Below are 26535 nucleotides of genomic sequence, written 5' to 3'. Positions count from 1 at the left end.
TACCRAGCATTTTCAATACATTAACAGAGGGCTTCCAGGCTTACCTTGGCAATGGCTGTTTCTTTATACATGCGTGTGATCAGACTCATAATTTCAACAAAGTGGTTTTCAGTGGCATTTGAATTCAGACTTCTCATTAACTTCTCCCACTGTGCAAAAGTTGTATTCAAATCCTAATTGGGAGAAAAGATCAGTGGTCCTTCTGAATAGAAGCCCMACCATCTGGCTTATTAGTCACTTCTCCCTGTTTCGTTGGATCAGTGAGCTTGCTAAGTGGGCATTCATCTTGTCATCTAGGTCATTGATAAAGATATAGATAAAGAAACAGTACCAACCTATTGACTGACAGTATTGACACCTAGGGGACACCACTAGTGACTAGCCTCCAGATGGACTCTGAGCTGCTGATAATTCCCTTAGTCCACCAGTTCAGCCAAATTTCTATCACCTTTCTAACCACTTACCTAACTCATAATTCATAAGCTCGTCAACATACCTACAATATACATAGACTATAAATGAACACAGAGACAAAATTAACAAATATGTTTCTAGAAGAAGTGAAAAAATTACCTTAGCTGCAGCTTGTGGGAGGTCAAATGGAATACGCTGCCTAACTTTGGGAGGCAACTGAGTTAAAACATCATTCTTCAGTCTTCTGATCATTATTTCGCTTAAAAGCTGATGCAGTTCCTCTAAATTTGATGCTCCTCTACAATCCCACTGAGTTCTTTTACCAAAAAATCTGAAAAAGAAAAATAAACACTGAAGRTAGAAACTAACTTCTCCAATTTCAATAGAAAACTTCAGTATATAATTTTAAAACACAGTTAGATGTGAAAGTATGCTGGATAGTGACTTTCAGTGTTTCCGGTTATACTGGAGAGATGATTGCTTTCTGTCTGCTTGCTTCCAATACTAAAGTCTTAGAGCTATTTAAGTTCCCCAGTAGACACCAATAGGCCTCACTTCAGTCATGTGTATAGTCTTTTATCACATCTATACTTCCTTTTGTACAGGAAGTAGAAGCGTTGGGTATCATTTTAAAACTCACATCATTGAAATGTCACATTGAACTGAAGGCAGAGCTCACAGGGAACTAAAGACTCAAAGGTATTATAGCTTTATATTAAAAAGAGATTGATAAAATTAGTAATGAAAATAAAACATAATGAAAACRTTCACCATTATATTACAGAAGAGAACAGTTAATATAAGAATGAGAGGTACAGGTATTAATACTACTTTTTTCCCCTTGCCAAGAATTTCCTCCTGATTGCAGTTGAGATTTTTTTTAGGCTAACTATACCAGTTTCAAATGCAGTAATATTTGATGAACAAGATTAAATAGGGTGAAGAGTTTCAGTTTGAAAAAGAGATTAAAGGTAAAAAGGAGAAGGGAATTAACAATTTAGTCTTCCTTTCTTCTCACAGCTTTGTTTTGTGTTTAAGTTCRAACAAAATAACTCGCCTGACACATTCCACTGGCTCTGCCTGAAAGCTAAGGTTACATCTTTTGAGGACAGGAGAGTATGTTGCAAGCATTTATTTTTATATTGTTAAGAATACTAAAGAACTATATTACCTAAATAATTTTAAGCCTTATTGAGATTATCTACAGTGTTGTAGTTGGCTGCCAAAAAATAGTTTGGCCAACTGCTGAGGTACTGGAATTGGTAAAGCACTGCCACAACACACTGCAAATATTGTATGTACAAAGGATAGGCACATTGCCTGCCTGTGGCACCTATTCTTGGGACCATCTACTGGCTGTCCTTAGGAAGGTCCCTCCTCCCCAGTTGAAAAACTGGGTATATAAATAAGAAATGGTAGACAAGAACTCACAGAAATACTTTTAGTCTCGTCTTCAGAATCTGGTATCTAGGATGGCCTAAGGTAAAAAACATTTTTACAGAAAGGTGCTGCAATAAAGAACCCTATCAAGTTTATTACCACAGGATGTTTTTTAGGCAACTCATGAAGACAAAGTTATTTACTGGGAGCTTGCCAAACCCTGAGCTTGATTTTTATTATATTTATGATATTCCAAAAAAAAGATAATCATCTAAGACTGAGTTGCAAACCGTGATGTACCCATGTAACCCATGTGGTGCGAGAAATACACGTGTATTCTGTCAAAATATCATGGAAAAATAGCATTTATCAGTCTGAAAACTAATTAGCACTGCCTCTTGTTATCTGATTTTGAATGCTGATAAAATGCATATGATGGAGAGCACATATGAAAATGAAACTGCATAATTACTAATGTAGATATCTAGCTGCTAGCTAATTTCGCTGGCAAAATCATTTCCAATAMACATGAAATTGTAGCTAAGAGATTTCAACAATGCTCCTCCCTTCTCCCAAATTTCTTTTGTTCTAGACTATTACACTGTTGCATGGGTATTTTACATCAAAGCTTGCTAGCTCTCTCCTCTGTTTCAGAGCACATCTAGACAAACTGATCATTAAACTAAATCTGAGATTATCAATTCAGWAGGAAGTTCTCATTAAATTAATAATTTTAGCACATAAAACTTGAAAACATACAAAAGATGCAAACAGTAAAATGATTTTAAAGGTCATTATGTATGTATATGAAAAGCAAAATGAGTAATTTTATATAGGAAATGAGAAGTAAGGAAGGGGACAAGAATTTAAAATACCTACATTCAGTCCCTTAAACTAAACTACAACTATACTGATCTGCTTTTGAGAGTTTTATACTTTTATATACTTCTACCCAAATAATCTGTAAAACAGAGAGATAAGTATTATTTTTAAGTGTGATTGGATACTAAAGAATGGACCCTGTAAATAAATATAGTAAGAAAAGGGATTAAGTGATTACGTGATATGGATACAAGACTGGAAATCAAAAACTTCTCTTCTAGCTGAGCCTCCACTCCAGCTGCAAAAAGTAACACCTAACCTTCACACTAATGGTATTAAATCTACAAATATTTTCATGCAAGGCTGCCACTTGAACTTGTTCTCAAACTCTAATACCTTCCAATTTTTTACTTAAGGRTTAAATAGACTGGAAATCTTGCTCTCCTAAACAGTTCTACACACTCTGGCAACAAATGCTGCCAAATTGTCTTCTATGCTTATGCAGGATGCATCATACAGATGGTTCTTTTCCTCTCCAAGGTCCTTACGTTCTTTAATGGAATGAGAGTTTCTGACCCTGCATTTCTAAGCATGATGTAAGGCTTAGAGGTAAGCATTAGTACCTCTTAGTAACAGAGGTACTACTTTACAATTCTCTTATTTGACATGAGAGAGAGAGAAAAAAAAAAATAATAATTCATAGGAAAATAGAAGGGCAAATAAAATAATACCTGACACGAGCATTGCAATATTTTTTGGCATATTCACTCCAAGTTCCAAATCTCCTTGGAAAAAGTGCTTCAATCTGCATGAAAAGCTGTACAAGAAAAAAAGATGTTCAATTTCATTCCAATGTTTGATTGAAAACAAAAAGCAGTTAGTTAGATTTGGTATGAGAACAGTTTACTATTTGGTCCTCCCCAATTCAGTAAAGTTGAGAAAGAAAAATCTTTCTGGATCACAGCAAGCACAAGATATATATTTTCCACTTGCACAATACCAATGAACATTAGGAATACTAGAAAGACCAGAGGTAAACAATGGACTTGCTAAATCAGATCAGGAAGCAGAATATTTAATGCAAGTTCTTGTATAGCTTAAACTCTCCTATCCAATTGGAACAAATAATAGTTCAGGCTATTTTCTGTTTCAACCAACAATACAGTCTTTTTTATGTAATATTAAATCCTAAAAGGGAAACAGCCGCATGTGATCTGTGCTCAAGCTTGACACAAGCTTGTAAAACATCAATATAGTCAATTAAAACCAGACGAYATGGCATTACCTTATCATATATGTGTACATACTAATGCACTGTTTTATGTCTGAATATATACAACTATACATACTCAAAGAAATTATAAAACTGTTCCTTCATTACCAACCCTAACAAGAGCATAGTATTCCTTATACCTCTTCAGGTCTTCCTAGAGCAGGAGTTCCAGTAAGAAGAATAGCTCTAACAGCTTTCTGTACAATTGGCAACAAAATTTTGCTGCGGGTGGCATTTCTGGACTTCATGTAGTGAGATTCATCAATCACAACCACCCGAAAGTTTTGCCTGTACAAAGCGTCTACTAAAGTCTGCGCATCACTAGTTAACAGGCCATATCCCAGAACTGTCACTTTGCTGGTTGGTATTCTCCTTAAAAGAGAAAATACAGATGTTCTGTTAGTGATTTTTTTTACTAGCATGAAAAACAAAAGGAAGAGATAAATGTAAAAATGTAATTTTTATTAAGAGGGTATGAAGATACATTTTGTACTGGTTAATCCACATCTGCTGTCAAGACTAATAACACAGAATTTTCATGTTTTCCACTTTCTARTAAATGAGAATTAAATAAATCATATATGTTTCTCGGGCATTCTCAGAAGACACACCTTGAATTTATAAGCAAGATCTAAAATTTTATTTGGTTGTCTTGGTTCAATTTGTGCTTTTCCAGAAATATCAGATGAGATAAAACCATGCTCTAGACAAAAAGCTACACAACAGAATCAAGTCATTATGAACACAATTTGTAAACAGTGCTGAAAAACTTGAGGTAATATCTCTATTCAAGCTATCTATGCAAAGCTACCTTCGCTGCCAAGTAGTCACCTTAACAACAGTCTGAAACAGCTACCTGGTCTGTCTTCTGGGTGTTGGCTATTGTGAAAACTGTAAACTACATAGGCTGACTCTCACCATCTGAGAAACTTAGTTTATAAGCTGTATATCCAGCTTTTTGGCCAAACAGTATACAGAGAAAACAAACAAACAAACAAACAAAAAATGCAGGGAATCACGAGGCACAACACAAAAAATACAAGCATTTAGGTGGAAAAGAATCTCCTACAATAAATTCAAGGATATATTTAGCTTCAATGCACCAAATGATTTAGAAATCACTAGAGAGCACTGTGGTCCTTCAGGAGTCTCTAAGCAACAARGAATTCTTCAGAGTTGTTAGACAGATTACCAGAACAAAAGTCAAAGCTGATCCACTCATCTGTCAAACAGTAATGTTCCCTAATATTTATTTGTTCCCTGGTAATAACGGAAATACGCTAAGCTGAAGTTTTCTTTAYAGAAGAAAATTTCTTTCAGAGGAAGAAAGTATGTGCACATGAACAATTCTGCCCGTGTATGTGGGAGAAAAGCCACTGGTTTGTGCAGTGTCACTATGATCAGGGACGGTGGCGGTGGGTAGATAAATGCAGCAACCAGCAAAAAAGAATTTCTCCKATTTCTCTGCAGAGGGTTGAGAAAAACACAGTACTTTTAAAAGAAAACTACTTATTTTCAGCCGAACCAGTCTATTAAAAAATATCCAATTTCAAAAGCAGTTAGAAGTTTTAACAACTTAGATTTATGCTCAAGTATTTAACTAATATGAACTAATTCGTAAGTTAAAAAACAACATTCAAACAGTAAATTTCATTACTGAAGTTACTTCCTTATTTTATAGTATGCTCCAAAAGTTCTCCAAAAAAMCAGGTTCAAAATATTTTACAGAAACTAATGAACATAAAGTAGTTCATTAAAGTGGATAAATAACCATGTGTTCAATCTGAGGTACCTYTGAAGGAATCTAATTTTCCATAGACACGCATATGCTTTTTATAAAAATTGGATCCCCAGTTTCAAAGGAGATGAATACCCTAAGATCAATTCTCACTTGAAAGATAACGAACACAAATGAAAAATATTTCTTGGATCTAGACTGTCTGAATCTTAATTTCTCWTTGTAGCCATAAATGGTACTGTATATTCATCACATAAATACTCTGACCAGTTCACTGAATGAARTAAGTCTTTATGTAGAAGAATGAAGAACTTTACTCACCCAGTATCAGTTTTATTCTGAATGATGCTAATATCATCTGGAGAGAGTTCTGGTATCCACTTCTCCATCTCATCAACCCAAGGATATCTCAAAGACGAAGGTACTACAATTAACAGAGGCCATTCCTTTATATAGTAATAGGAAATGGCAATTGCTTGAATTGTTTTACCTAATCCCATCTGGGAAAAGAAAGAAAAACGAAATAAAAATTGAAGTCAGTGGTCAGAAGTCGCATTCCAATCAGAAAAGTCAAAAATATTCTGCGAAACAAAAATCAGATAAAGGGAAACCAAACCAAAYGGTAGTAATACTTGGATATATTTAACAGGAAATTACTACTACTAAGCTTCATACTTTCAGAGTAAGAACTCTCCCATTCAGTGAATAATATAGATAGCACATATGAATTGATGACCCTGAATTAAAAATGAAAAACAGTATTTGATTAATTTTTGATGCAATGAGTGCCTGAATAGGTGGCTGCAGCAAGGAAGATGAAAAAAAGATGATACATAGGAGGATATTGGTTTTTAGATTGTCTTATGTGTTTTGTCTTTACTTCCAAATTTTGATAGAGACAAAAAGAACAGGAGGCAGATGAAACACTTTGCTGAAGAGATTTCCCTATTAAGTACTTGAGGCTCTTGAAAAAAAATAATTCCTCTCTCCGTTCCACAACCCTCCCCTCTTTGTGTCACTATTAGTGCTTGAACCAACTGTAAGCAAATCTAAATCCAAGAAAGTAAAACAAAAACAATAAAAAAGAAAACAGATCCACCATCAACACACCACCAAAACTCCATTTTTCGTTGATTGCCAGAGTATCTCCCTGATTTGCTGGGCTGCCCAGCTACTGGTCATGATTCAAGCAACTGAGTGGAAATGACAGAGACAAAATGCAAGTCTTTGGGCTGCAGTGCACCCATAACCTTGGTTAGTCCATAAAGCCCATCATCAGCCCATCACCCCCACCCCCACCCCCCCCCGGGTGGGTGGGTGGGTGGGGGAAGTATTTTATTTATTTTAAAATACTTCCTTCTCAGGCTTGGAAGTGGCTAGCATGGAATAATGGAAAGTTTGGGGGGAAAAATGAAAGGTGGTGTCTACCTTGCTCCAGGAAAGAAAAGTAATTTTCTGAATTTTAGATTTACAGAAGGTTCTAAGTTATGCTTCAGTCTTAAATAAAGTAGCTTATTACCAATATGCTATGTAATACAGGTGTATGTATAGTATTTGTAATAAAGGCCAGTTTTCATATGCAACTCTTCTTTTTGCATACACATTAACCATACTAATGCTTTCTTTTATTAGCATTTTCTTCCTATTTTAATGATATATTCACAGTTGCAAAATACACACTACACAATCCTGCTGCCAAATCTATTGCCATTAGGATTTAAATATACATTTATTTCAGAATAAATATATCCTGCAGAACTTTCTACTGCTGATTATCTCTACAGAGCAYATTTTCTTTCTCAAGGAAGGGAATAAACAAAATGTTTTAATGAACAAAGAGCTAATGCAGATACTTCAATTTTTCTCAAGCTTTCCTTTCTCCTTCCCCTGAACACTTTTTTTTTCAGTTTCCAGAAATCTCACGTTCTATTCTTATGCCTAATTGTTATAAAATTTGTATAAAAAGTATTTATTCTCAACAATCTCTCCCTCTCCCTTCTTTCTTCTCTCTCTCTCCCTCCAGCGTTTGAAGAAACAGATATTATCAGTTATTATCACAGGAATTATAAGTCTTTCATTGCTGACCCACATCACTTTCATTGCTGGCCCACATCACTTGGACAAAAAACTCCCATTTGAGTAACATCACAATTGAATAACGTGTTAAAATAACGAGAATAGTGTTAAAAGAATAGGAACATCACTTACCTCATCAGCAATCATACATCTGTATAAGAAACAAAAAGACAGACAAAAAAAAGTCAGCAGAAATTATTAATACAACAGAAAAACCAATACTTGCAAGTAGTTTGCCAAAGGCTTAGGTTACAGATATACCGAACTAATGAAAAAAGGGGAAAAAAAAGTAGATTTCATTTCACACACAGTATCTTTGAAATCAACTAAAAATGTATCTTTGATATGAAAATAAGTATGTCAATTATTCTAAAAACACTCAATTTGTTAGTATTAACGAAGAACTTAATGGCAAAAAGTGAGTTGCTTCTTCAGTCTAGTGCTATGTTAAAATCTTGTGAGACAATTTAAATGGAAGAAGTACATCTTCAATTTTATTGTCTTTCAAAAATAGTTAAATGATATTTTTGCAGGTTTGTGATTAAGAACAGTTTATATGTCAGGATGATTTTTAAACAGCTGCTTTCCACATCTTTTGCTTGTTTTGAGATAAAATTGGTTCTCCTCTCCACCATATAAACTGCTCTGGCTGGCATATTAGAAAACTAACTTTTTTTTTTCCCCCATTTTGGAGTCATTTAAGTACTATTACTTCATATAAAACCAATAATGACTTCAACTTCACAAACAAAACTGGCAAATTTTGTTCAGGCYATTTACATTTTCTAAACATCAGGTACTGCATCTGATATAAATTCCTGACAGGTATTTTAGGTTGTGCCTTCCTACATACATTCTAGCTCAGATAGGGTCTAGCTACACTTGCAATGCTTCTAGTACACACACAAACTTCCTYAAGTCTTTGAGGCTTGATGAGGAATAAGGGAATTGCTTGACTACTGAAGTTCCTCTTTTCTCCTGTGGCCACCCCAGGCAACATGGACTGATTTACCAAGTACTTACTGATGAGAATCAATAGTGGAAGTGTCAAAGCAAGCTCTGGGGTAGGTACTAAATATGGATTCCTGCATCCTTGTAAGAACTAGCAGAGAATTGTCATTCCCCACAGACTTMAGTTAAGCAGCAATTAAATGAACCCTCCAGCTCTAAAGCAAACTGGAAAGCTTTTCAAGCACTGTACACTTTCCCAAATTTTCCAAAAACTGCAAAGAAGAATAATAAGTCCCACCATCTGGTATCACAGTACCTCACACAGGACATGGGCTTAATCAAATCATTCAGAAATACAGTCCTGACTGCCACTACTTGAACTAAATGATAACAGTAATTAAGCATCAGTTCTAAGCAGCAAATATCTTTAGCCAAGGCTTTATAAATGTTTTCTGACAGAAAAGCAACAACTCTCAGGAATTCTTTCCAGTTAATATGCACTGTTGGCAGTTTTGCAGAGTAAGTCTTCCTTTCTGCAGATTCTTTTGGAGGCTACCTGCTTTCAGTGCATAAATCACATTTTTGAAAAGACAGTTTGAAGCCTGAAATGTTTAACAATCCAATACTGCTGGTTTTTTTCAAATCCTCCACACAAAAGCAGAAGATGACTATGACCATAGCAACCAGCTACAGAGCAGAGGCATCTCAAGAATAAACTGAAGACATTTTTCAGCTATACGGTATTTTTAAACCTAAAGGATATCAGAGGAAGGATACAAATATAGCAAAAAATAAAAGTAGAGTGCATCTGACTAGCATCTGGTAATAAGAAAATGTGGTAAAGAGAATAAGAATGCAARTATTCCTTGCCAATTTGTGCTGAGAAATACAGCAATTCTAAACATACCAAGCTATATCTTACTGTAATTTAATAAAAATGAGATATTAACAATGGCATCTTAGATATAGGCATTTTCTATATAATTTCAATAAATCTACATTAACRACAGCCATAAATCTTGAGAAATCAAAGCGAGAGCACATAAGATTCTATTTCATTGTTCTTTGGTGAACATGAATCAATGTTCTGTCTTTTAAAATAATAAGCTAAAATTAATTCAGAGTGGTTTACAAATTGCTTTACCAATTATAAGCTGAACAGAAATTAAAAAGCCATAAAAACACTTCAACTATGGGAACAGATGTCTCTCTCAAACAATTTTTTTTTTTATTAAACTGTAGTCACTTTAACAACATCACTATCTGCAGAGGAATAAGGTTGCAATTAACTCCTTCTCAGACTCTGCACACAGAATGTTGCTATAGATCATCTTCTGTTCTTATGCCAATTATCTTTCACTTAAAAAGTCCAAAGTGAAATAGCAGGGACAAAACTGCTGGCTGTTACATGTTTATAGAAACTCATCACTTTGTTGCTGACAAACAAAAGTAAGCACAAAATAATTGCCATCATTTATCTGTAACACAACCCCTCCTCAAAGACATKCATGATGCAGAGATTAATACAGTTTTCTCTACCTTCAGCGACTCTAAAGTACCAGAATAAACAAACAGAGATTCAATGATAACATYCATGTGCTTAAAATATAGTTACATGATTAAGGACCACAGCAGGTAGAATTCTCATGGATATTCTAAATTCTAGTGTAACCAAAGACATAAAGCTGCTATCYACACCTTTGAAATTAATTCAGATTATGTACAGATCTATTCATATCCTCCTAAAAAACAACAACTGTTCACAGTGTTATCTCAAAAATAATAATTTACCCACATTTTGGACATTAATATTTGTAACCAAACAGCATAATTTATGTTTTGTGAATATATGGATTTTTTTTTTTTTTTAATTAACGGAAACATTTAGTTCCCCATCTCCACTGTCGAGGCCAGTGCCTAAACAGAACGGAGACTACTCCAGCATGTAAATTTGCTTTGACYGAATTTCAAGGTGGTATCTCCTATATCATATGACAAATTCTGGGTTTTGTTTTCAGTAATCATTCTCCTAAATGTTCGTGAGACTACCGACATTCCCAGATGTGGTTCTAACACTCAAGAATTGGCTAATTAAAAAGAGCTGTATCTGTCAGRTACCTTCCTGTTAAGAGAATATAGATTTTTTTTTTTTTTTCAAAAAAACTTGCAAAGTCAGGTAGCACTGGTCAACATTATTATAATTCTGTGGAATCCAAAATGAATATCCGTCTGTTAAAGAGACACACATATTAGAAGAGGGAAGGAAAAAAAATATCTGGAACCTTTTCATTACTATTATTTAAAACCWTATTTGTGAACCTGCCTCAAGAGAAATTACCAGGAGAAATAGGCCATGGTTTAATCTTTGAAAATAAAAACTGAAATTGAATGATTATTCCTCTTTTATCTGTTCTGATTATTCCTCTTATATCTGTTCTTTAAATTCACAAAACGGGTAAATTCTCGTCATAGAAAGTACTGCTAAGCTAACAGACAATGTTGATATATAAATGGCTTATACTATTAATACACACTTAGGCTAGCAATTAGAAGGGTTTTTAAAATTATACCAATAACCTCTAGAATGATATCTGCACAGATTCATGTGGCAAAAGCCAAATTCATTACAAGATGGAACCTAGGTTTTGCAGGAACTTCAATATGGGGGCTTGTAGCAGCAGCAGCAGCAGAAACTTCAAGACACAGGAGATCTTTCCCTGTTCTATGACACCAGTGTATTTCCTCCTTACAAAGTAATAAAAATATAGTATTCCATATAAAACCTCCATTTGTGTTTTTGTTGGTATTATCAAAAGATAATATATGTGAAAATATAACAATTTTCACTTTGACCCTTCATATTGAATTGTACTGCATATATTTATGATTTTACAGTAACATCTTGCTATTTAGCTAAGTATTAATCCTCTTTTCCCACACAGTGCTGAAATAGCTTTGTCATAAATAGTTTGGATTTTCCTGCAATACTTGCAACGCATTAATCGCCTTCAGCCACTTTAATACTGGACTAGACATATGAATTGTTTTAAAGGTCCCAGTTAATTGCTTARAAAAGTCTCTGAATCCGTTAAGTCCTCTGCTAGGATACAATTTGCGGCATGAATCACTGTTCTCAAATTCTCAACATGAAGCAGTTTAAATTTTGCTGAAGTAAAATAATTMACATTTTATTTATACTTACCTCAGTTAAAGTTTTGACGTGATACACAAGATGAACTTATATAGGTAGAATTAATAAAATATAAATGGAAATTAAGCATTTTTTTTTAGTGACTAAAGCATTTTATAGCATTTATCCTCCCCAATTTTCATAGTTTTAATAAAAGTCTTATATGTTGCTGCTTAATGTAGTTACAAAATATCACAAGTCCAAGAGTTGTCCAATAGGCAAAAAAATAGAAAAAAGAGTATAATTTTATCTCTGTATACTGTATCACTGAGGAAAACTATCAAATGTCTCCAGCTAATAACAGAACTGCACCTCCCCTATAGCTAAAAACACACAGAACTCAAGATAGCCAATAAATGTATTAAGCTGTTAAAAAGCAAGATTTCACATTTTGCTTTACATCATCTTTTAAAATATTCCACTTCTACTTAGAGCAAAATTCAGTATGTTCTATATTATTCAGTCAGACAAGCTGCCAACACGAACATAAAGGTTCCATGCTGTCAAGGCAGGAGAAACAGATCTTCAGATACACTTGAAGGGACAAATATGTATTTTTACTTCACATATTTTGACTGCAAGAAGACAGACTTGTTCCCTGAATCTGTTCAATTAGTCATTTCCTCTCAACTGGTAGTTACTCGATTTAAGCTTCATCATGTATATCCCATCTGTTCATATGACACCTTAATAATAGTTCTATCCAAGAATACAAATCAGAGCTATGACACTCAGCTTCATATCCTGTTATAAGCTCAGCCCACATGGTCAAAAGTTTCAGAGAGGCAGGAAGAATCATTTTAGACATCCCAGTTACACTTACCCTCAGCAGCACAGTTCAGCTATATAAAGAGCATCACAGTCAATGAAAGATTCTTTCAGCTTCTTTCCAATTTCATTTCTAGAGGTTTCCTGTCTTTCAGACTGAATTCTGTGACTAACATTCAAATTTCTGTCCATTTATCGAGGAAAGAACTTCTCCTTTCCCCAGGAGAAGTTACCAGAATCTCAGTGGGATACATTGCCTATGCTGCTAGTTTTCCTGGTATTCACAACCCTTTTGCAAATTATTGTGTTAACAGACTTTGGGTAGGGCAATACCTTTCATCAATAGAAGGGGGTTCCTGATCTCCATTTAGATTTAGAGAACCTCTCATTTAAAGATGTATTTCTCTGTTTAAGCTTGAAATAAGTTCTCCATTGAAAAACAAACATAATGAACTGAACAGAAACATTTGTCTGAGAAAGCACTGTAGTAAGTTAATATGTACACAGAGAAGAAAGGTTTATCTTGTTGATTCACCTCCGGTGCTCATAGGTCTAAAATCTTACTGCTTACCTTTCCTCACACAAAAGCATGCCAATCAACGCAGTTGAGGTTATACATAGAATCCACTATAATGTGTTTAAAGCTTTCTTCTAAATATGAAGAACTTCACAGTTCAAGAGACTGTGAAGGGACTCAAATCTGGATGAAGCAAAACCCCGGATGAAGCAAAACCTAAGCCAAGAGTTAGCATGTAACACCAGAACATCCTTGTAACGGTGCCAAGTACCAAGCAAAGCAACAGTTCATTCTTACTCCAGTAATGTCTAGAAAGAAACCAGAATTTAAGAACAAACAAGTTGGCAAAGGAACTAAGGAAGGCAGAAAACCATCATCCAGGACTCGTCAGAAAAATTCTAAGTCTGGAAGAGCAAAAAGGATAATTTTCCACACCTTTGAGCTCCTGGACAGATGTTTGTGGATGACAAATTATATTTATGGATACTGGAATCACCTTTGTAAAGAAGGAGAAATGGGTATTTTTTAATTATGCAAATGAGCTAATTGGAGAAACAGAAGGGTGGACAGGTGCCTAGGCTAGATATTGAGTGACGTGAGTGATTACAGGATATAAAGCCACATGAAAATAATCTGCATCAGAGAGAAGATAATAGCAGTACAGTTTCATATAATGAGTTTCAGGGGCATAAAAAAAGTGTTTAAATGAAAATCATTTTATTTCTATATGTCCAACTTAAGGTCACTCCCTTGTGAAATTTTAGCAAAGTTACGGGCAAATAATGCCATTACAGATAAATATGTTCATTATGATTACTTGAGCCAGGTATCTCTGCAAGGAGAAAAAAAAAAAYGCTTTTGAATTTTGTTCCTGCAAGAATACAAATTAACAATACATTGGCATAAATTTACAGTTTATATATGAAGAAATCTATTTGGTTTTACAGTCAATACCAGATACATTTCTTGTAACTACAAAACATTTTACAACAATGATGATTCTATCTAAGTTAAACAGTTATGTCTCTTTATATATCATAGACTAAAACTTTATGGGATATAGCAATCCAATACAATTATTGTTGGCTTCTAAAGATAAATTAACTTTTCAATTTCTGATTCTGACTTTCTAATAATAATTATTTATCAAGAAAAAAATAGGTAAGAACTGCAGGTAATTTTTCCATGCATTTTTCAGAAAGACTATTGAAACAGTAGCACTTGATTTCTTAAAACACTGAAAAAAAAATTGGTTACTGCTCAAATAAATTAATGTTGTTTTTGCTAATGCAATCTTTGGAACATGCTGTACAAAGGACGCACACATCCTTCTTTCACTAGTGTGGGTGTCCTGATATTCTTGGGATTCTCACCTACTCATGTGAGTCAGTTTTATATAACACTACAACATGTAATTTTCCTCCTACTCACAAGCCAACACTTTAGCACTAACATCTTAACCATGGGTTATTTAAGGAATCTGAACTTAGTACATTTTTATATAAAACTACGCAAGCAACCGTTAACATTTGTGTGTCAGTAATCACAGCACACAATCCTAAAACTAGAACAGAGATGACTTCCTTGGAGAGAAAGGAAAAAAAAAAATCAAGGTTGTTTCTCCAAAAATAGAGCCCCAAAAGATTTAAGCTAGATGATACCCTTGCTGTTGAATTACACTAGGTAAAGCAATACAAAAAAAAAATCCTAAAACTAATGCATATAAAATGCACTAAACCACCACATTTGCAATATTATTGTCTTCAGGAGTACAGAGGAGAATGCTTAGGCTAAGTCTCATTCTGTTCTCCAATATTCCTTAAGGTCTAAGTGAAGAAAACATCTAAAATACCTCACGTTTATTAAGAATGTAAAGGTATRAGAATATACTGGCCAAATTCTAACTTTCCAAAGACAAATGTGCATGGTCTAACATAAACAGACAAAAGGGACAGTAGCATTATACAGTTTGAGAAAAAAATAAAGCAACATAAAAAGAGAATCAAACTCAGTAAAAAAGGATGAAAAAGAGKGGAAGATAAAACAGTTGAACAAAAATATATGAGAGCAGAACTTACTGTTCTAGCAGCAATTAAAATCTGCATAGAAAAATGTCGAGTGAATATATTTTTTCTTAGCACTTCAAACTGCAAAAACTAAAAATACTCGACCTACATAAAAATTTCACACTATGGCTAATATAGAAGAATCCACCTCATCTTACACTTGATTTTTCTAGAATCTAAGAAAGAGGTAATCTCTTCCAGAGGTCTAAACAATTCTATTAAAAGAAGCCTCTCCATGCATTGGACATGCAAGCCACAGTACTGGTTGCTACACGGCAAGTACATCTACCTCCAATTTCTGTGCCACTTTTTCCTTAGCTTTCTTGCCATTTTAGGAAGTTAAAAGAAATTTGTGCAGGCCCAATATTGGGTATGACTTTCATCAGAAAATCACAACCCTGCAAAGCTGTGCACTGCAGCTGAGATTTCTGAACACAGTCCCATGTTTCCCACCCCTAGATCCAAGTAATGCAAACACAGAATTGTGTATCTCACTCTAGCTTTCAAATGAGAAACTGGAAAAGAAGCTTTTAGCCATATTTTTAAGGAAATTCTGATTGGAGCCTCTGTTCTTCTGCCTCACTTTGAGGAGGGGAAATATGTCTATTTATCTAAAGACCGACAAATTTCTTAAGTTGACCATCTGTTTTAATTAATAAAAAATTAACTATAATCTTCCTCCATACAGTTTGCTAGAGATCAGAGATGTAGTCAAAAGAAGAAAAAAACCAAAACACTATTTTGAAGTGTATCTGACTGATTTGGTATTATACTAGGGTACAATCTCCTTTCCTTGATGAATTTATCATCATCAGTAATGTTCTATAGACTACTCTCCATAACAACATTACATATAGGTACGTTTCTAGAGTAAGAAAAACTGTTAACACATCTTTTCTTTACAATTAATAAATCTAAATGCCAGATATAAGCTCTGCATATTATTTTATTGTCATCTGTTGCTATTTACCTCCTTTTACCCTATATGAAATCTTAATAAACTAAGCCAGCATGTATGCAAAACAAAAAATCATATGCTTCAGAATGTATGTCAAGTAAAAAGCTGATACATTATCTCTCATGTTATCATATAATTTTATATATATAAAAATATATAGTATCATTCATATATATATTTTATATATATATTTATATATATATAAATAATACAACACTAGAGGATAATAGAATCCCTGGCAAATATACTAGTAACTGTTTAAATATTTAAATTTATATGAAAAAGAAATTTCAAATCTGTGCCAGATAAATAGTAGCTACGATATTAGTGAATTTGTATGCTTTGAATCTTAGGTAAGAAAATGTGAGAGAACACAGCAGACAATGAGATTATTTTATTATTATTAGTCTAACATACCAGCATAATGGAAAAAGCTTATTTCATGAGTGGTAAACATTTGCAAGTCCTCTTTTCACATGCACAAGCAAGACAGCTAAAACAAATTGTTCTGCCAACATTTCTAGAAAAAAATATCTGCTTCTCTGAAGTCATCTTTCTATGACACTACTGACAAGGCAAGCAATGCTAAATAATTACGTTGGGCTGACCATTTTTATTATGACTTGGAAAAGTAGTTATTGATATGATTTGTAGATGTCACTCAGTAGTAGCAAGTAAATAAAGCACCGTTAATATCTAAAGAGAAATGTGAGTTTCACACAAAACAGAAGACAGAATACAGTCCTCATCAATACAATTAAGTYATCTGCTGATATATATCCATGTCTTGGATATTTTGCTCAAACTTCTACTACATTTTCCAACACTGTCACATTTCTTCCTGCCTAACATCTTCCCATTGACTGCTAGCTTCTCAGTATAGATTAGGCCCTTATTCTCAAGCCTACCTCTTCCTGTATACTTCACAGATTTTTATAATGAAGAATAAAATAGGCCTGAAAAGTGCATTTTACTATTCAGAAATTGTAAGCCCAACAAGCAAGATGACATCTTCGTTTTAAGTCTATCAGTTTACGTCTCTCGCTTGCCATTAGATTTTCTTGAACTTTTATGAACAGGGACTTAATCACGGTTTGTCCAACAAACAGTGACTGACTAACAAATAGCTGGCAAATGTACGCTGATAACAACAAGTGGAAGAACCAAAAAAATCTCCTAATCTCATATCCATGGGTTTATAGTCTTGAAAGTGGCAAGCTTGTTCTTCTTAAGAGGAACAAAAAAACGATACAGATGAATTTTAAAAAATAAGTTATATCTTTTCCTGAAAGCAAAAATATAAAACAGTTTTCATGGACAAAATATGTGTGCACGTATCCTTTCTGCATATTGAAGTTATAAAGAAAAAAAAAAAATCAAACATATCTGCATTCATACTTTTCAAGAATTATCCCTGTAGGAATAAGCAGCCATACAGTTATTTTATCCCTGCAAGACATGTATGCAAGTCAGAAAGTATTTTAGTGCATGTAGAATTATAATATCTTGTTGACCCCAGAGCTTTAGAAAATTGTTAAACAGTATGCATTACTCCAGCTAATGCTTTTGTAGCATTTATTGAAAAGGTTGTCTCCCTTTTCCTAACAAAGGGAAAGTAAAAACCACAGCAATGTATTTGTTTTAGGGAAAATGAGGRGGAAAGGGAAAAAAGATTAATACGTTAATCCTAGCCCCATAGTCATCTCAGAGTGTAGATTTCATTCAAGAAGTAAATTTTGTTCTAATACAAAGTCTTTCTCTGACCTTGGGCATTTGCTAATATTTATTGCATCTACTAAGCCAGCAATGGAGCACTTTTTCTACAGCAGCTTCTTGTCACTAAGACAAAGCAAGGATTAAGTGATGACTGCACTGGGAGTGCACAGCCTGAGGGACAAAAGAAAGAGCTTGACCCCTCATATTTCTTACTTCAAGCCCTATGTTAATATATTTTGAAAACTTGAGAAGACACCTCTATGGAAAACTACCAGATCGTGCTAAAATGCACCAGTGGCAACGCTGATAGAAAACTTAAGATCATCATGGAACACAAAAGGGAGAGATTTGCATGAGCCAAGGGTTGACAGATCAGTAACAGAAGTTGGCTACAAGTAGCATAGGCTCCTGTTTTCTGTTTTGAGAGAAAGAAAATTAGATCTGCCTGAACATGGGACACATTAAAAAAAGGAAAAAAAAAAAAACTGACTCATCACTCCTCAGTAAAGTTCAACTTAAACATTTTACTTCATATGGAGGCTGATACATGTACAATTCCTTGCTTTGACCCAGATAACACAAAACTGCTATGCCAAGAAATCAAATCTCTTGCAGCCACGATAAATATAATTTTACACTCATGCCACAGGAAACTATTACTGATTACTCAATCTTTTGTTAATAAAAACTGGCTTTCAAAATTCAAGCAGGACATCCCAAATAGTACTGACAATAGTATTTTTCTGAYTTGTCATTTATTTAGTTATTGAATACCTGCTCTATCAACTGTTACACTTGTTAACTGAGCACTGATTAAAAAGCACACTGCCTGACTTTTCAGCCCTACTGCTGCAGCTCACTGAGTTCCAGAGCATCTTGACTACATGCCAGAATTGTACCAAGTTTAAAATAGAACACTACACGACTGCATCAGGATTTGTTAGTCATTCTCCTACCAGCTCTACCACACCATTAAGAACCACAGAAGCACAACTGAATTAACTTATTTTAAGAATCTTCTATTAACATGACAAAAAGAACGGGCCTACAGATTTTAAACTTCTCTTACATGAGAAGTTCATTGATAACACCAACTCCACTTGCATAATGCATCACTAAAATTTGTGTATCCCCAAGCAAGAAATACATACTCCTTACTTTAAACCAGACTGACTTAGAGTTTATAAATTTCTACAATAAAGCTCTTTTGCACAACTTTTGTAACTACTCATTAATATTTCCTTAAAATAATTATTTTCAGCATGTAATACTAATAGGATTTTACCTGCCACTTCTTTGAAGTGCAAATATGATGCCTTTTTCCTGAAAAGGAAGCAGTTTCTTTCTCATTCTTTCAGGTAGAAAGGACAGCTTAGCATCAACATTTTCAGAAAGAGAAGCATCAGGTGTGGGCGTTTCCTGGAATGTACTAGTCATGCTGAGCCTGAAGGAAACAAAACCAAAAAAGGTACTTTATGTAAAAGACAGGCCTGCAGTACATTTATAAAACGGTATACTACTTTACAGAACAAAAGTAATTGCTTCACCCTAAAATGTTAGAGAAGTCGGACATAAACTGGGCTACTACTGAGAGCACGGGACAAAAATGAAAAGGAAATACATTGATCAGTTACTCATTTCTCAAACCTAACTCATCTGGCTTTAAAAGACTTGTCATGGATTAATACTATCAGAACAATGTTTTCTCTCTCTCTCTCTTCATGAATCTCTTCCATTTCTGAAGTAGCTTAGTTGCATTATCACAGAAATGAGGAACTAATACAAGTTCTGATTTGTTCATCAAAATCTTAATAATTGCTATCCTAGGACAGGAATTATTAAGATATAACTATGTGATTAGGATATAACTATGGTGTTTTGAAAGTCAAATGAAAAGTCAATTTCAAAAGACACTATTCATGGAAGGGGATAGGGAGAGAATGCTGTGTTTTATCAATATGCCTTTTTTTTTTTTTTTTCCCTCCAATGTCCTTGGAAAGATAAACCTTTGTTTTTCTAAGGCATTTTGGGGGATGGGGAGTGGGGAGGGGTTGGTTGGTTGGTTCTTCCAATCCTCAGGTTTGTCTGACAGTAACAGAGAGCTCAAGTTGACTTGACCAGTATAAGAACCATTGCTGGGCTGAACACAAGAAATCTACTTATAATAGCAAGACACCTTATAATCCCAARATACGTACAACACAAGAAAAGCTTGGGAATCTTTGAGCTGAAAACTATTTTCACTAAAAGCTGCAAGGTCAGTTTAAGGGCTGGTTTCATGAAATACCAGGTCTTGAGAAATCTCTTTAGAAGGCAGAAGTTAWTGCAGATGATAGAGAATGAGCTTGCAAACTAGTATCAACAAAACATCATAATATTCCAGTATGGCAGCATGCTACACTTCCCCAACAGAGAAAAAAGAAGAAGAAAAAAAAAAAGGCTATTTTAGGAGGTTCCCTATTCGTAGATTAAAGATATTTGTCATTCAATATAGTTTACCTTAACAGATTAAAATGGCACAGAAAAAAAATCCAGAATTCCAGACAAACTAAGGAAGATAAAGGTCATTTGACCATTTGATATTAGAAAACATCCTCTAAAAATGCTTAAACCTAACAATCAATCTAGGAAAAAAAGGGCATTATCTGCCCCTCCTCCYATCTCCAAAAAGGTAAGAAATTTTATTCCCTTCAAAAAGGAAGGAAATCTTAAACCACAAAATAAAATAACTTAGAAAAAAATCATGCTGTGTGTCAAATTTAAAATGTAGATTTGACACTTACTTTCATCCAGTTGGAGAAAGTCAAAGAAAAAAAATGCTAATTTTCATTCTCCAGCTATTTCCATAGATGCAACAATAGATTAGAAAGCTCAGTAGCAGTGCAATAACTAAAAATGAGGAAAGTAGCAAAGTAATCTCTTCCGGTCAAACTTATATTACATATAAATACAGTTTATAAAGGAACATTCTTAAAGATGCTTTTGTGAAAAAAAGAAGAAAAAGCACAAGAACATTAAAAAAGAGTTAAACCCATATCCCTTTTTAGATTATTGCCTGGTGACGAAAACTAGCCATAACTGCATGGTTGCCGTTACAGTATAAGAGTTTAATATTGTTTTAATACAGAGCCTAAATTGAAACAGTCCTGGATTTGCTCTAGGGCAAATAGTTAAAAATCTGTTGAAATTTCCCAGACTATTGAAGACTTTCTCCATGGTGCTTTTCCAGATAGCAGCTCTGCTAACACAGGAGGCCACCTGAAGACTCTGGCCATGGTGCTGCAAGATGCAAACCAAGTAACCCAACAGTTTGATACAATGATTCAATTTGATTTTATATATATATATATATATATAAAGAAATATGTAAAATATAATGGCTACTGAGAGTAAGAAAACAAGTGGATCACCTGAGTTCTGCCCTGTTTGGTATTTAATAGTCTCAAAAATACAGTCAGCAAAATTCAGAGGAAAAGAGAGGAACAGAGAACACTGCAGAAAGAAGCATCTAGTAATTTATTAACTCTGGGGAAAAGAGGAAAATAGTGTTGATAAAAATGTCTATAATTGGATAGGATTAAAAACAAYAAATAAAAATTTGTGGTACAACAACTTGGTTGTTCTGAACACCCACCAATTTTTTTTTAGGACCATGAAAAACAAGGATTTGGGATCATCCTGTCATTGGTGCCATTGGCCAAACTAATAGTTTTCAGATGGACAAAAATATTGACTAGGTATGTTTTTGCTTATACAAMAAATTATAGAAATGCTTCTCAAAGGATGATTCACATATTTAGAAAATGGAAATGCTGCAGACCAGCCTTAGGGTTAAGTTCCAGGAGACTGTCACGGTTAAAGCATTTATAGGGTAGGATTTGATAACTTCTGTGCATACAGTCTTGGTAATCTATCATCACTTCTGCAGTGAGGTGCTATGGAATCACAATATTTTTCGTCTATCCTTCTGCTGAGAATAGAAACAATCCCAAATGTTGGATTCTGAATTTAAGACGTCAAACAAAACATAAAGGTTGAGGCATAAGCGTAGTATTTACCACTGCTATGGATTTGGTTCTGTATCAAATTATTCAGCTACCAGAGAATCTATTTTAAATAAACTTTCATATTGGCCAAATTATCCTCTATCCTACATRTTAAGTTCTAATGACATAATTGCACATGGATGAAGACACCAATCCAAACTGGAATGGTATATACATATTCATGCATGTACACATACATGCTTAAAGACYTATGTATGAATGTGGTTTCAACATCCTGGCCTACAAAGCATGCATCTCAAAGGCATGGAATACCTGCTGTTAATTACTGCACGAGCAACACTGATCTGTGTTAGTGATTTGTCCAGGAATGAGAATCTGGCTAGAGACAGAAGCTGCTGTTGTACCTCCAATAGTTTTATAAAGCTACTGAAAGTCCAGGTCTTCATAAATGACCTGTACAGCATTATTAGCAGAAAGACCTGCATCTTTCATGCATCAGAAAGGAAAAATCCTTTTCACCTAGAAGCATAACAGGCTGTGCACTGGAGTCCTAACAAGCCCAGGACTGCTAAATCTATTTATGAAACAGACTTCTGACAAAAAGCCTCTCAGAGAACAACCTCTACAAAGCTAGATTTTTCTAATGTTGATGTGAGAGCCAGCTAAGAGGAAAGGAAATTGAGATTTCTTTTGCAAACTAGACTATTACTGAGTGATTCAGATTTGATTTCACTATTGGAGGTAGCCTTTTAAAGTGTATTCTCTCCCACATCTTCAAGGAATTAATATTCTTGTACTTTAGACCCATGGAAGACCCAAAAACAGATAAAAATATCATAATCAGTATCAAGACTATTTCCATCAACAAATTTTATTTTACTAAGGAAGGAAAGCCCCTGGCTTGTTCTTTATGCTGAAGAGATGCATTTCATAGAAAAAGAAGCCATAAAGTTCTGGTAGATATTTTTTTCATCTCTCAGCTGCATGAATAAAAACACTTCAGCTCTAATAGTTGAGAAAGTAATCATAACCACTCCAATAGCTCTACCACAGTGTTTTTGAAAGAGTATTTTTTAGGTTTAGAAATTCAGTAACATTCTTCTAGACTGATGGCAATACAAACACTAAACACTTCTCTAAAATCAACCTTACATGATGGAGGGCTTGTTCATCTAACTCATCCATTTAACCCTCAGTTTAGTGATTCACCCCTAAAGAACTGACTCATTTTCTGTGATGATTTTCCTTCCTATAAAAGCAGAAAAAAAWCATATACTTCTGATCAGCTTCCTGTATAGCTTGCTGTGACAATACAAAAATGAAATGTTAGCCTGAATAACTTTTTTTTGTTGTTGCACAAGATTATGACAAAATTCTTTTGACTGAAACATGGAATAAAAACATTCAATTTCAAAAGTGTAAGTTTGAATGAAAGGAAAGACATATGATTCATCGGCATGTAACAACACTATCATTAAATATCGCTTCAGAGCTGTATTCATCAATTAAGTTAAAACTAACTTTGCAAAGTATTTTTAAGAAGCAGTAACAGCAACATATAAAAAGCACTACCAAATATGCACAAGTTTTTGCTTTTTCCCCCCTCTAGTTGAATAATTTGGGGGGGGGGGRGGGAAGGGGTAGAAAAAAAGGCCTGCATGTACAAAATACTGATTATTATTTTAAAAAACTGAGTGTTTGGGACAAAGAAGGAATATAAATTGCATATTACTAAACAATTCATACATGATGCTTGGAAACTGCTAAGTATTATGAGCCAACTAATTCAAATATTCTTGTAATTACTGTTTTTATGTTCCACTCATTTTTGCTTCCTTTACCTAAGCTATTATCATGGCTTAGACAGTGGCTTTGAAAATGGACTTTTGTCTTTCTGTGCATAACTTACACTGATAATTGATTACTACGGAGCCCATTACAAATAAAAACTAAAAAACTCATTCAAGATATAATTGACTGAGAACAATCACTGCAAAATATAATTCTAAGTATTTAAATGACAACTACAGTATGCTTTCAAAAAAAGTAAGCAGTTATATAATCCTTCACCATTTTTTTCCACRTTATTAATATATATTTTTATAATGATTATACAAAGAATCACACACCAAAAATTAGTGGAAGTTGTGTAATAGATCTTTGACAGAGCAGTGGTGAAATCCCACACTCAATCTACCCTTTGTACCTGTAAAATTACTTTATTATATTTGATACTGTAGAATCACTATCACGACTGAAGATACATTTACCCTGTGAAAGATAGTATTTTGGGCCTATAGGGGGAGACAAAAAAAAAAAAAAAAAAATGAAAAAAGGCAGAGCAAGAATGGACCTCAACAAACTTCCTTTTATTGACTTGTTAAGGGAATAATTGGAGGGGAAAAATGTCTTCAGATTTTGCTCCAGTGTTTTATGTGTCACTTAAATCTAAGACATCAATTGTGCACATCAATGTATGGGTAGTATGTGCCTGCTGTTTCACCTACTGAATTCAGGAGCTCTAAGGAGAGAAAATATTACTCTGTACTTGGTTTAACTAAAAATCTTAATTTTCTTCTGTTCTTAATATTTTGTAATGTGCATCCTGCCAATCCTTTGATAAAATAAGATCACAGGCACTAGATCACAAGCACAAAAACATTTTTTTTTCCCTCTAAGTAAATAGTGATGGAGGAATAGCAGCTGTAGAATAAACTTTCCACTCTTTGGGTTCAGTGAGTAAAGAGTAACTTGTTAAATATTGTTTTACTAGGAAAAAAAAAAAAAAACTCTACAAAAACACTTCAGTCCCSAAATCAAAAACCAATTAAAAAGTGTATGCTATTTTCTCAAGTATTTTAAAATACTAACTGCAGTCATTACTCTAAAATTGCTATGGTCATTCAGTACTGGAAAGTGGTAAATGTGATGCCAACAGGATTCACAGATCTACAGACCCATAAACAYGATTCACTTAYAGAGCATAAATTAGTAAAAATAACAAGGGACATAATTTGTGAACAACAGGATAAATGTTTATTTGGGTGGGTGAAGATGATTTCTGTAAAGATCAGTACTACCTTTCACACCTACCAAAAGACCTAATGTCTTTTAAGGTGGTCTGTGAGATCATGCATAAGCTGTTTGGTACAGCCAAGTTTGCACTGTTTTTCAAAACTAAGCACAGATTAAGTTCTACTTATATGTTTGTACTGTAATTTCCAGAAAGGCTTTTGAAAAAGTTGAACAATGAAAGCTTTTAAGGAAACAGAGATCATAGGTAAAACAGGAAGGCCAATGCACTGACAAGTTGTTCTTTTAAAGATGCATGCAAGCAGTCAGTTCTCCCACGAGAGAAAAATCACTAGCATTATTTCTAAGAAACTGCTCCAGGATCCATTCTGTTCAAAAGATTCATAAACAACCTGGAACAGGAAACAAGCACTGAGTAATGAGAACAACACTTGCAAAACAAAAGGGAAAACAAACAAACTGTTTCCACTCTTGTTGCTCCTGCACTGTATTTTACTATACACATCCATCAGCCCTCCAGAAATATAGCTACATGTTGATATCCACACATGGAAGATAGTTCCTGATGGTACTTTTTCTTTATTAGATGGCTCAATCCAAAACTGACAAGAACTTCAAGAAAGGATCTTATGTTTTCTAATAGCTGCTTGTCATCACAAGCTGATGTAAAATACACCTCTACATTTAAGTCATGGGCCATAAGTACAGCCTTTTAATTACAGTTCAGGAACGCATGCCTGAAACATCAAGTATTTTCACGAAGCATTTGCTTTGTGAAAATCTCCTCCAAAGGGTCCTAGCTGCTCCATCCACAATCATTCAAAAAGTGGGAGGAAAAAAATGATTCACTGTGTTATCTATCATCAAAATAACCAGTGTAAAAGCCAACATGACAGTACAATCGAGCATTTAAAAAAAAAAAAAGAGCAAAATACAAAATGAAACAATGGCAGCAGCACACCGCCAACCTTAGGCAGGGCAGTCTATCAGGCATGAGACAACGAGAAACTTTAATATCTACTGAAGGGCAAAAGCTTTTGACTTACACAACTCACTGCAAACACCAGCGTCCCGTCTCGGCACAACTAGGTCAGCGAGGCACTGCGGGGACCCTGTGGCACAAGCACGGGCTCCGGAGAGCGAGCGGCACCTGGAAGCGCGTCCCTYTGCGCGGGACGAGGCGCCTGGGGCAGCCCCGCTCGCGCCTCTCCTTCAGGGCCGGCCGCCCCTCCCCCGCAGCCGCTAACGGCTCCAACCGCCACCCCGCGACCTCGCGCGCTCCGCGCTCAAACCACCGCCGGCCGGAAGTGACGTCGGGGAGGGAAATGCACGATACGCGCGCTTGCATGCGGCTTTCCCGCCGCGCGCGGGCACTTCCGGGACCGAGAACCGTTTCCTCCCGGTTTCTCCTGTCAGCCCGGATTAAACGGCCGGTCGTGCCCGGTAGCCCGCACTGAGGAGGAGGAAGGGCGTTAAGGGGAGGGGGCGGCGCGACGYAGGGGAGAAATCCGAGGATGTGGCTTCTCTGGGGGCACTTCGCACTCCGGCAGGGGTTACCAAGCCCCGGGGCGGGGGGACGGAGATGGAGGTGAGGCTGTCACCAGCCGCGGGCGCCGTCCAGCCGCG

The 26535-nt window shown here is 35.1% G+C and overlaps 1 protein-coding gene across 1 annotated transcript in view; it reads right to left on the bottom strand.

The window, feature by feature from the left end:
* Positions 1–26000, bottom strand: part of ZRANB3 (zinc finger RANBP2-type containing 3) — a 37153-nt gene extending 11153 nt beyond the window's left edge. The window contains exons 1-8 of the mRNA XM_026040885.1: positions 25956–26000; positions 19155–19313; positions 7836–7854; positions 5949–6127; positions 4030–4261; positions 3348–3433; positions 574–745; positions 45–173 (exon numbers count right to left, since the gene is read on the bottom strand). Of these exons, the coding sequence (XP_025896670.1) occupies positions 45–173; positions 574–745; positions 3348–3433; positions 4030–4261; positions 5949–6127; positions 7836–7854; positions 19155–19306 (969 nt within the window). The 5' untranslated portion in view covers positions 19307–19313; positions 25956–26000. The remainder of the gene's footprint in view (positions 1–44; positions 174–573; positions 746–3347; positions 3434–4029; positions 4262–5948; positions 6128–7835; positions 7855–19154; positions 19314–25955) is intronic.
* Positions 26001–26535: the final 535 nt, after the last annotated feature.

The sequence above is a fragment of the Nothoprocta perdicaria genome, unplaced genomic scaffold (assembly GCF_003342845.1).
Source record: "Nothoprocta perdicaria isolate Ctin4 unplaced genomic scaffold, notPer1 scaffold_27, whole genome shotgun sequence".
NCBI classification, from domain to species: Eukaryota; Metazoa; Chordata; class Aves; order Tinamiformes; family Tinamidae; genus Nothoprocta; species Nothoprocta perdicaria.
The sequence above is the reverse complement of the archived record's forward strand: the minus strand, read 5'-3'. Positions and strand labels throughout refer to the sequence as shown.